General features: G+C 44.4%; 1 protein-coding gene across 3 annotated transcripts in view; it reads left to right on the top strand.

The window, feature by feature from the left end:
- The window catches only part of LOC139565918 (proton myo-inositol cotransporter-like), a 70,613-nt gene that overhangs the window by 15,581 nt on the left and 42,659 nt on the right, over window positions 1–12,373 (top strand). For 2 of the 3 annotated variants that reach the window (XM_071386607.1, XM_071386606.1), the window contains exon 3: window positions 4,808–5,016. The exons of the other annotated variant lie outside the window; for it this stretch is intronic. In XM_071386607.1, coding sequence (XP_071242708.1) covers window positions 4,808–5,016 — 209 coding nt within the window. The remainder of the gene's footprint in view (window positions 1–4,807; window positions 5,017–12,373) is intronic. 3 annotated transcript variants of the gene reach the window in all.

The raw sequence follows: 12,373 nt of genomic DNA, 5'->3' as shown, positions 1-12,373 counted from the left end.
ACTGTCCGCAATAGGCTGAAACAGTCTGGACTGAGGGCTTGTAGGCCTGTTGTAAGGCAGGTCCTCACCAGACATCACCGGCAACAACGTCGCCTATGGGCACAAACCCACCGTCACTGGACCAGACAGGACTGGCAAAAAGTGCTCTTCACTGACGAGTCGCGGTTTTGTCTCACCAGGGGTGATGGTCGGATTCGCGTTTATTGTCGAAGGAATGAGCTTTACACCGAGGCCTGTACTCTGGAGCGGGATCGATTTGGAGGTGGAGGTTCCGTCATGGTCTGGGGCGGTGTGTCACAGCATCATCGGACTGAGCTTATTGTCATTGCAGGCAATCTCAACGCTGTGCGTTACAAGGAAGACATCCTCCTCCCTCATGTGGTACCCTTCCTGCAGGCTCATCCTGACATGAACCTCCAGCATGACAATGCCACCAGCCATACTGTTCATTCTGTGTGTGATTTCCTGAAAGACAGGAATGTCAGTGTTCTGCCATGTCTAGCGAAGAGCCCGGATCTCAATTCCATTGAGCACGTCTGGGACCTGTTGTATCGGAGGGTAACGGCTAGGGCCATTCCCCCCCAGAAATGTCCGGGAACTTGCAGGTGCCTTGGTGGAAGAGTGGGGTAACATCTCACAGCAAGAACTGGCAAATCTGGTGCAGTCCATGAGGAGGAGATGCTCTGCAGTACTTAATGCAGCTGGTGGCCACACCAGATACTGACTGTTACTTTTGATCTTGACCCCCCCCCCCCCCCCCTTTGTTCAGGGACACATTATTCCATTTCTGTTAGTCACATGTCTGTGGAACTTGCTCAGTTTATGTCTCAGGTGTTGAATCTTGTTATGTTCATACAAATATTTACACATGTTACGTTTGCTGAAAATTAACACAGTTGTCAATGAGAGGACGTTTCTTTTTTTGCTGAGTTTACATTTTACGGTCACAGTATATTTTACAATAGATGTCTTTTGTTTGTTTTTAATCCCACCCAGTAGCTAAGATGGGGAGAAGTATGTCCATAATAAAGTGTTCCTTTGCCTTCTTAACAACACTATCAACAAGGCAGGTCCTACAGGCCCTAGTTTTGTGGCACCTGACCACATGACTGAACAGTAGTCAAGGTGCGAAAAAAGTAAGCTAATATTAATAATATGCATGTCAATCTCTCCTGGCGATTGACTTCATCACTCCTTTTTATTTATGAGAGGCATTGACATGTTGAATGCACCGAGCTGACTGTTTGAACTACTGGCACACAGCTCAGTGTATACAAAACACAACAAAAATCACGTTTTTGACTGCACTGGGCCTTTTAAGACCAATCTGCAAGTTTTGAATGCTCCCTCCCACTGCTCTTGTCACATTCCAACATCTAGCGCTGACTTTCAACACACCACTGCTTTCAGTTGTTTATGCGTCATGTATACATCACGGCCATGGACACAGTGCTACTAACCTTGTTTATGTAGACTTCATCCTATTTGTTTGTGTTTAGTTTCGCATTTTCATATTCTAGTCTGTAACAAGGTTTCAGTGGGATGTATCAGGTGTTAGGATAACTGTTGATTTCTGAGACAGACTGTATTGGGAATGATTCCAAGTGGTGTGCTAGTACAGACATTGAAATGTAGCCAACTAGTTTAATTAATTTAAAAAAAAAGAATATTCATCCGTCTGTCATCTGTGAATCGTGTCACGTCAGATGGCAGGTCCAGTCTGGACTAGCAGGTCAGATCAGTGTAAATGTCAGCAACAGAGATGTGGATCCTCGTCCTGCCTTCAGCTGATGCAACATTCAACATCAGTGCAGAACAGGGATATGTTCAAAAGATAACATCAGTTTATTGTTTTTGTAAATCTAAATGCTACATTGCCGTCTAATAAAATGTGCTTCGGCTCGGCTTAAACACAGCCTCCCACAGTTTTTAGACATGAGTGTCACTGGCTCATAAAGTGAGTGTTGGTTTGTCTTGCTATAGGTCATTATTCAGAACAGCTTCCTTGAACTTGCCACAAGTGCTGGGTTTATTTCAATGTCTCTAAAAGCCATAGCTGTCAGCGTGTGTCCTTGCATTGCTCTTTTTTTTTTTTTACTGATTTGACAAGTTGCGTTTTGTGCCAACTCTGAGTCCTTGAAAGTTGATGATGATGATGATGATGATGTGCTCTGCTCTGTGGCAGACTTCTATTTGACACTCTGCTCTGTGGCAGACTTCTATTTGACAGTCAACCCTGTGAAGCCTTTTGAAAAATGTTCAATGAACACAACAGAGTTGTTACGTTAGGCTATTATTCACAGTGTTGTTAGCCTGGTAATGATTTGATGTGGGTCCTGAAATCAAATCAAATCAAATTTTATTTGTCAGATGCTTCGTAAACAACAGCTGTAGATTAAGCGTGAAATGCTTACTTACGGGTCCCTTTGCATTGTTGGAAAAGGACCCATAAGTAAGTAGTTCACTGTTAGTCTACACCTTGTTTACGTTGTTTATGCTTGATGAAGGCTGGGAGTGTAACACAGAGATTATGGGCGCATTCGAGCGGAGTGCTTTTGTCAAGACCTTGACCAACGTTGGTCACCGCCTTTCAAAGTGTGTGGCATTATGGGTATACAAATTCTCAGACTTACGACTACATGTCGACTGCATGACCTTCACAGCAACCCATGAACCTTGGAGTGCAGGCGACCAGAAATGTCTGCAGTTGCTCCTCACCAATTGCATCTTGAAGTCAGAACCAAAGCATTGTGGGAGACAACCTTCTTTTGGTTTTCTTGGAAGCGAAAGGCAATACATGGTCCTAAATGGTTGATCATTGGTTATTATCAATACATGTTTACTGTTTATACATTTTAAGCATTTCGTTGGACGATGTATACCATGCTTATCCCGTACACACGACTAATAAAACTTGAATCTTGCATGTTTACTGTTTTGGGTGGGTGACTCTTTAGACGTTAAATACATCTTCATCCTTACATCCTTACAATCAAATTCCATAAGCCTTCACGTGATCCAAATGTCTAACACAAATAAATGAAATATCCTACAATGTAGCTGTAATGTTGTGTCCCGTGTTATAGCTTATCATCTGTCTTGTCTCTACTATTGGTTATTGTCAGGGATTTCTACACTGGCAATTTTAAAGGCTTAATCTGTTTCCGGGAAACTGGCCCTTAATGAGCAAGTATCCCAGACACCAGTCGCGGGGTTAATACCAAGGTCATTTGACTGCTTGAAATAGTGTTTACCTAGTAACTTATGTGAACTCATGTCGTCTAGTTCTTTTCATATTGTTTATCCAGCATGTAAACTGATGTACAGTACGGTACAGGGAGTGTTTTGTCCTGTATGTGATTGAATCAAATTCTGTTCTTTACATGCTTACTGACAAAAGCAACATAAAGGTTGAGAATTTAAGAATTACACTCCAGGCTGTAGTGATGCTGACCCACAATCAATTACCATATTGTAAGACTCATGCAAGTTTCAGTAAACATGCACGTTTCATTTAATCAATTCTGTTACAATTCCATGTTTCACAATCACACATAATAATGAGGAAGGTACAAGGGGATGAAGTAATGGCAAACAACAGAGCATATCCCATGTGCTGAAAAAAATATATATAAGTTTTAGTAGCCTACCTGGTTATATTTTGAGAACCATCACAGAAATACAAAACAAAGCTTGTGAATTTCTGCAGTTGCTCCTCACCAATTGCAACTTGAAGTCAGAACCAAAGCATTGTGTGAGTATCTAATTTCCTTATCAGGATAATAATTCCTTGGACCATGTTAATCATGTTCAGCATCGTGTAGGAGTGGCATTTCGATAGCATCCACTTCATCGGCAATAACGAAGGTGAATGACATATCTGCCATTGTTAAGTTTCCTAGAAACAGCAGAAGTTGTACCTTCCCCGAACTTAATAATTATCATAAAAAACAAACGTCATTACCATCACAATAAACTTAAAAGTGGGAAACAGTCATAGTATAATTGTCTTAAGAGCCAATGTGTATTATTTAACATTTTAAAATAGTCCTCACTTATAGGAATGGGTAATTGTTTAAAAGTTGCTAGCTATCCCATAAAGCCATCACCGAAAACACATATTTTCATCTTCAGTTGGTCTTTGGTAACTACCTGTTTTATTGCCAACGTTTGGAACATTTTAAAGAATGCAGAGTCCGTCTCGCAACAGAGCCTTCAACTGCAAGGGGGCGTTGCCATTCCACTCCGTTGTGGACCTTCCCGTTGAAGAGCATGACATCCGGTGCAACGTAATGGAGTGTTTATGGGTAATGTGAACGAGGCTTAAGTAGACTATAGACTATTCCAGTTAATGCTGGAATATTGCTACATTGTGGGAGGCAACCCATCAGTGGTCCCTGCTATGCTACAGCTCATGGGGTTTCTCATCCCTCCCCCTCTCAGATGAACAGCTTATTTATCTCTATGTCTCTCCCCTCTCTCTCTCTCGTCCTCCCTTTTTCCATCCCTCACCACCGCGTCTCCCCCCTCTCTCCCTATCTTCTCCTCCCGTTCTCCAGGTATACTTTATGTTGGGTCTATTGGTGGTTCCTGCTGTGCTGCAATTCATGGAGATTTTCCTCTCAAAGATGAAACAGCTAATATATTGAATTGTTTCTATCCCTCGCTACCCCCTTCCTGCCAGTGGTCCCTGCTGTACTCAGGTTCATGAGGTTCCTCATTTTGCAAGAGAGTCACTCACAGATGAAACAACTCATATTGCTCTCTCCATCTCTCTCTCTCTCCCCCCCTCTCTCCCCCTCTCCAGGTATATGTTGGGTCTGTCGGTGGTCCCTGCGGTGCTCCAGTTCGTGGGGTTTCTGTTCTTGCCAGAGAGCCCCCGCTGGCTGATCCAGAAAGGCCTTACCCAGAAGGCCCGGCGCGTGCTCAGCCAGATTAGAGGCAATCAGAACATTGACGAGGAGTACGACAGCATCAAGAACAGCATCGAGGAGGAGGAGAAAGACTGCGGAGGAGGTGAGAGGGGAGCAGGAGGATCAGGAGAAAGACACACATAAATGAATGAATGCGTCAACGAACACGCACACACAAACAAACTTGCACGCACACACACAGGGAGAGGAGTGGCCCATGTGCCCACTGTCTGTCTCTCTCTCTTTCTCTCTGCTCTCTGCTCTCAGACGAGAAAGCTTTATCAGCTGTTATATAATCTCGGTGTTACACTCCCATGATGTGGGACGAAACAGTTAGCCTCTTCTGAGAACATTGACCTCTTCTGAGAATCACAAAACAGCACTAAAAGTCAGTCTGTCAGAGCCGGCGACTCAGAATAGACTGAGTCGCCTGGCGAGACCAAGGACATTGAAGAAATGTTTTCTATGTTTTTCTATGAACATTTTCTGAAAGAAGCTTATTTACGGTAGTCACTGTGTCTCCGTTGAAGGTCAGTGCTAAAGTGAATGTATATGTGTGAGTGTTTGGAAATATATGGGTCAAGGCATGGTCATAGACCCAGGCACTGACTCAAACTCAATGAATCGACCATACATGATAAACTGCATACATCCACTTGTTGACATGAATAGCTGATATACACATATATCGAAAGTAGCCTATATGGACAACCAATGGTTAGATGAATGAGTGTTTTGTACCGCATTATCAAGTCAATGACATTGTATACAGTAAGGTCAGTCCAGCCTTCAGCACGTGTATTAGCTCTTATTATTCCAATGACACCAAGCCATCTCCTGAAAAGAAAAGAGAGGGAAAATAAAGGAGAGGGAGAGGTAAACATGCATCATTCCTTTGTTCTGTAATTATCCCTTCCTGACAGTCCTACAGAAAACACTAACCTGTAATTGAGTACCTCATGCTGGGATTGGTCCATAATGGGGAGCCTCAGCCAATCAGAGTGCCAGAGTGTGGTCAGTGGGGCCACAATCCAAGAACAAAATACCCCCCTGGCAATAAATTGTAACTCTGATCATTGTTGGGTGTTGGGGGGATAGGCTCACACCTGGGAAAACAAGTGCTTCCTTTGCCCCCTTGCTCCCTGACATCCCTGTTTCCATGGTAACCTCATCCCTTTCTCCCTCTTTCTCTCCCTGTCTCCATCACCTCTGATATGATGATAGTGAGTGTCACTCTAACCACCCAAACACAGCCAGGATTAAAGAGCAATAATAATCACATTGACACATACAAAGTGACAGGGCAACACAACGGCAACAACAACAACATCACAACATAGTCATATCTGTAGCAGTCAATTCTCTCTGGATGAAAGGACAATGTATTACAGAGACACAGGGTGACAGAGCAACACAACATCAACAACAACAACACAACTAACAACAACAGCTGTATCAGTCACTGCTCTCTGATCTCTGATTCACTGTGCTATAGTATATCTTATTAAAGCATTGGGCTATCATCTCTGGTGTAGAATATGTTAGAAATGCTAGTCATGTATGAATTTCCTGTGATCTTATTGCTACTAAGATAATCTTTCATCCAAGATAAAATCATTTTTGGAAAGATGATCTTAATCCTATACGAAGCTTCCAGGAAACTCACCCCAGGTTTTTATTCAGGCCTACTGATCTGATTATATCTACATAGATTAACCTCCTTTACCTGGCGTATACGGCTGGGAGCAAGCCTATTGCCAGTCAACATGATAATGTTTTCCTCTTTAAAAGAGTGTTTTATCTCAGTGTTAGTTAGACACCGTAGTAGTCTAATAGGGTGAAGGACCTTCACACACAGTAAGTCAGACACACAGGTAATTAAAGTAACAGAAGAGGCACCGTGCTTCTCAAAGCTGTTTCCTTTGTGATAATGGGCTCCGTGTGACTGTAGGGCAGCCGTGCTTCTAGCTCATAGGCAACTTTGCAGTATTTTCGTTTTTTTGTGTTATTAGCCCAGAAATGTTTTGGTGTTATTACAAACATCCGGAAAGAACTTTTGGATATCAGGGCGGCAGTAACTCACCAGCATTACCAGCATTACGACCAGGAATACGACTTTCCCGAATCGGATCCTTTGTTCGTACCCACCAGGGCAATTGAACTGATTCCAGAGGCTGATCCAAAACACTGCCGACGGAGAAGAGGTATTCAGAGTGGACTTCTAGTCCGACTCAGGGGGCGCGCACACCACCCACTGCTTCCGAGTATATTACTCGCTAATGTTCAGTCTCTGGATAATACATTTGATGAGCTCATGGTGAGGATTTCCTTCCAGAGAGACATCAGGGATTGTAACATACTCTGTTTCATGGAAATATGGCTCTCGGGATGTACAGTCTGAGTCTGTACAGCCAGTTGGGTTCTCAGTTCATTGAGCAGACAGGAATAAATATCTCTCCGGGAAGAAGAAGGGCCGGGGTGTATGTTTCATGATAAACTACTCATGGTGTGATTGTGATAACATACAGGAACTCAAGTCTTTTTGTCCACCCGACCTAGAATATCTCACAATCAAATGCAGACCGTATTACCTCCAAAGAGAATTCTCTTCGGTTATAGTCACAGCCGTGTTTATTCCCCCTCAAGCCGATACCACGACAGCTACTGCTACTCCAACTTCTGGGATGCCTACTAGGACCTCCCCCTCCCTCCCTTCGGCAAATCTGATCATGACTCCATTTTGCTCCTCCCTTCCTGTAGGCAGAAACTCAAACAGGAAGTACCCGTGTTAAGCACTATTTAACGCTGGTCTGACCAATTGGAATCCAAGCTTCAAGATTGTTTTGATCACGTGGACTGGGATATGTTCCGGGTAGCCTCCGAGTATAACATTGACGAATACACTGACACAGTGACTGAGTTTATCAGGAAGTGTATAGGAGATGTTGTACCCACTGTGACTATTTAAACCTACCCTATCCAGAAACCATGGATAGATGGCAGCATTTGCACAAAACTGAAAGCGCGAACCACCGCATTTAACGATGGCAAGGTGACTGGGAATATGGCTGAATAGAAACAGTGCAGTTATTCCTTCTGTAAGGCAATCAAACAGGCAAAACGTCATATAGAGACAAAGTGGAGTTGCAATTCAACTGCTCAGACACAAGATCTATGTGGCAGGGTCTACAGACAATCATAGACCAGCCACATCACGGACACCGACGTTCTGCTTCCGGACAAGCTAAACACCTTATTCGCCCACTTTGAGGATAACACAGTGCCTCCGACACGGCCTGCTACCAAGGACTGTGGGTTCTCCTTCTCCATGGCCAACGTGAGTAAGACATTAACCCTTGCAAGGCTGCCGGCATCCCTAGCCACATCCTCAGAGCATGCGCAGACCAGCTGGCTGAAGTGTTTATGGACATATTCAATCTCTCCCTATCCCAGTCTGCTGTCCCCACATGCTTCAAGATGTCCACCATTGTTCCTGTACCCAAGAAAGCAAAGGTAACTGAACTAAATGACTATCGCCCCATAGCACTCACTTCTGTCATCATGAAGTGCTTTGAGAGACTAGTCAAGGATCATATCACCTCTACCTTACCTGACACCCTAGACCCACTTAAATATGCTTACCACCCCAATAGATCCACAGACGATGCAATCGCCATCGCACTGCACACTGCCCTATCCCATCTGGACAAGAGGAATACCTATGTAAGAATGCTGTTCATTGACTATAGCTCAGCATTCAACACCATAGTACCCTCCAAGCTCATCATTAAGCTTGAGGCCCTGGGTCTGAACCCCGCCCTGTGCAATTGGGTCCTGGACTTCCTGACGGGCCTCCCCCAGTTGGTGAAGATAGGAAACAACACCTCCACTTCGCTAATCCTCAGCCCCACAAGGGTGCGTGCTCAGACCCCTCCTGTACTCCCTGTTCACCCATGACTGCATAGCCACGCATGCCTCCAACTCAATCATCAAGTTTGCAGACAACAGTAGTAGGCCTGATTACCAACAATGACGAGACAGCCTACAGGGTAGAGGTGAGGGTCCTGGGAGTGTGGTGCCAGGAAAATAACCTCTCACTCACAACGTCAACAAAACAAAGCAGCTGATCGTGGACTTCAAGAAACAGCAGAGGGAGCCCCCCCCCCATCCACATCGACAGTGCCACAGTGGAGAAGGTGGAACACTTCAAGCTCCTCGGCATACACATCACTGACAAACTGAAATGGTCCACCCACACAGACAGTGTGGGTCTGACTCAGGAGACTGAACATTTTTGGTTTGGCACCTAAAACCATCACAAACTTTTACATATGCGCAATTGAGAGCATCCTGTCTGGCTGTATCACAGCCTGGTACGGCAACTGCATCGCCCGCTTCCACAGGGCTCTCCAGAGGGTGGTGCGGTCTGCCAAACGCATCACCGGGGGCAAACTACCTGCCCTCCAGGACACCTACAGCACCCGATGTCACAGGAAGGCCTAAAAGATCCTCAAGGATAACAACCACCTGAGCCACTGCCTGTTCACCCCACTATCATCCAGAAGGCGAGGTCAGTACAGGTGCATCAAAGCTGGGACCGAGAGACTGAAAAACAGCTACTATCTCAAAGCCATCAGACTGTTAAATAGCCGTCACTAGCACATTAGAGGCTGCTGCCCTATGTACATAGACTTGAAATCGCTGTCCACTTCAATAAAGGAACCCTAGTCACTTTAATAATGTTTACATATTTTTGCATTACTCATCTCATATCTATATACTGTATTCTATGTTCTACTGTATCTTAGTCTATGCCGCTCTGACATTGCTCGTCCAAATATTTATATATTCTTAATTCCATTCCTTTACTTTAGATGTGTGTATAGTGTGTATTGTGAAATTGTTATATATTACTGCACTGTTGGAGCTAGAAACACAAGCATTTCACTACACCCGCAATAACATCTGCTAAACACATGTACGTGACCAATACAATTGGATTTGACTTGAGAACGACAGCCTCTGAGCTACTCACTGACCCTGGATTATTGGTCTTTTATATTACTGAGTTCCAGACAGGAGAGGATTCAATGTATTTTGAAAGATTGATGGGTCTATGGGCTAATTCTGGGAGAAGTGAGTGAAAGCGTGGTTAGCGTGCGTGTATCCACGTGTGCCTCTCTCTCTCTCTGTGTGTGTGTGTGTGTGTGTGTGTGTGTGTGTGTGTGTGTGTGTGTGTGTGTGTGTGTGTGTGTGTGTGTGTGTGTGTGTGTGTGTGTGTGTGTGTGTGTGTGTGTGTGTGTGTGTGTGTGTGTGTGTGTGTGTGTGTGTGTGTATCCACATGTCTCTGTGTGTCTCCATTTGGGTGTTTTGATGTGCAGCGGCTGTGTGATCAAGACTATAGGTTGATTTGGAGAAAGAGGCAGAGGAGCTGTTTGAGCCCCTAATGATACCAACCACAGGACTGATACTAACAACACAACACACTAGTCAATGGACTCTGATTACTGTGTTCTTAGAGAGGGGAGAGGGCGGGGGTTAAAAGATTGAGAGAAATAGAAAAGGGGGGGAGAAGAAAGAGAGTGAGAGTGATAGACAACTGAGAGAGAACTTCTCTCCCTAGCTGGAAGAGAGTCTGTTAAGAAATAATGAGCTTACGTGTTTTGACAACCAGCGAAACATGAGTTATTGACATGTGATTTGATGTCCTTTATGTAGCCTGCACTCTTACACGGAACCCAAACCAGCTGCGCGCGTGCGCCATAGTGCATAAATGTATTTTGTCCCCCCACACCAAACGCGATCACGACACACAGGTTAAAATATCAAAACAAACTCTGAACCAATTATATTAATTTGGGGACAGGTCGAAAAGCATTAAACATTTATGGCAATTTAGCTAGCTAGCTTGCACTTGCTAGCTAATTTGTCCTATTTAGCTAGCTTGCTGTTGCTAGCTAATTTGTCCTGGGGTATAAACATTGAGTTGTTATCTTACCTGAAATGCACAAGGTCCTCTACTCCACCAATTAATCCACTCAAAACGGTCAACCGAATCATTTCTAGTCATCTCTCCTTATTCCAGGCTTTTTCTTCTCTTGACGTTATATTGCGATTGGCAATTGTCATAAATTAGGTGCATTTCCGCCACTGACCTCGTTCGTCTTTCAGTCACCCACAAGGGTATAACCAATGAGGAGATGGCACGTGGGTATCTGCTTCTATAAACCAATGAGGAGATGGGAGAGGCAGAACTTGCAGCGCGATCTGTGTCACAAATAGAACTGACTTCTATTTTAGCCCTTGGCAACGCAGACACTCGTTGGCGCACGTGAGCAGTGTGGGTGCAATAATTGAATAATATAGATTTCTAAATTTATTTTGCCAGCGGTGTAGTCAGCCTGTTAGAAAAAAGGGTCCCAAAATGGTTCTTCGGCTGTCCCCATAGGATAACCCTTTTTGGTTCCAGGTAGAACTCTTTTGGATTTATTTAACTTTTATTTAAGTAGGCAAGTTCCATGTAGAACCCTCTGTGTAAAGGGTTTAACATGGTATCATGACACAAGGCGAGACCCAGATGCAGACACAGGAGGCAGATGGTTGGAGTCTTACAATATTTATTAATCCAATAGGGTAAGGCAAGAGAATGGCTGTGGACAGGCAAAAGGGTCAAAACCAGATCAGAGTCCAAAAGGTACTGAAGGGCAGGCAGATTCAAGGTCAGGGCAGGCAGGATGATCAGGCAGGCGGAAAAGTAGGCCAGAGTCAGGCAGGGGTCAAAACCGGGAAGACTAGCAAAAAGAGAATAGCAAAACGAGTATTGGAAAAACACGCTAGTTGACTTGACTAACATACAAGACGAACTGACACAGGGATAAATACACTGGGGAAAATAAGCGACACCTGGAGGGGGTGGAGACAATCACAGGAACAGGTGAAACAGACCAGGGCGTGACACATGGAACCAAAAAGGGTTCTTCAAAGGGTTCTCCTATGGGGACAGCCAAATGAACATTTTAGGTTCTAGATATCACCTTTGTCTTCTAAGAGTTTATGTACTGCATATAGTACTAATCATGTATTACATTTGGAAAGTGCTTTTCATTATACAGAATTATCTCAAAGTGCATAAAATAACCCCCCACATATTTTATTTAATACAACTGACACAAAGAACACAGCTGAAACTACAAGGGACAAGGACACCAAGGAGCACAGCTATCAACAGGAAGCCTTCCTAAAGTGAAAAGTCTTTAGGCCCGTTTTAAAGGAGTCCTGAGTCTATGGTGCCTTCAGGTGGTCCGGGAGGGCATTCCAGAGGCTGGGGGCGGTCGAGCTGAAAGCCCAATCCCCCAAGGAGCGGAGCTTGGTCCTGGGGGCGTGGAGGAGCAGGCTATCGCTTGACCTGAGGGTGCGAGTGGGGTTACGGAGGGAGAGCAGTTCTTTGAGATAAGAAGGGG

This window comes from Salvelinus alpinus, chromosome 37 (genome assembly GCF_045679555.1).
Source record: "Salvelinus alpinus chromosome 37, SLU_Salpinus.1, whole genome shotgun sequence".
NCBI classification, from domain to species: Eukaryota; Metazoa; Chordata; class Actinopteri; order Salmoniformes; family Salmonidae; genus Salvelinus; species Salvelinus alpinus.
Note: the sequence above shows the minus strand (reverse complement) of the source record. Positions and strands in the feature narration are given on the sequence as shown.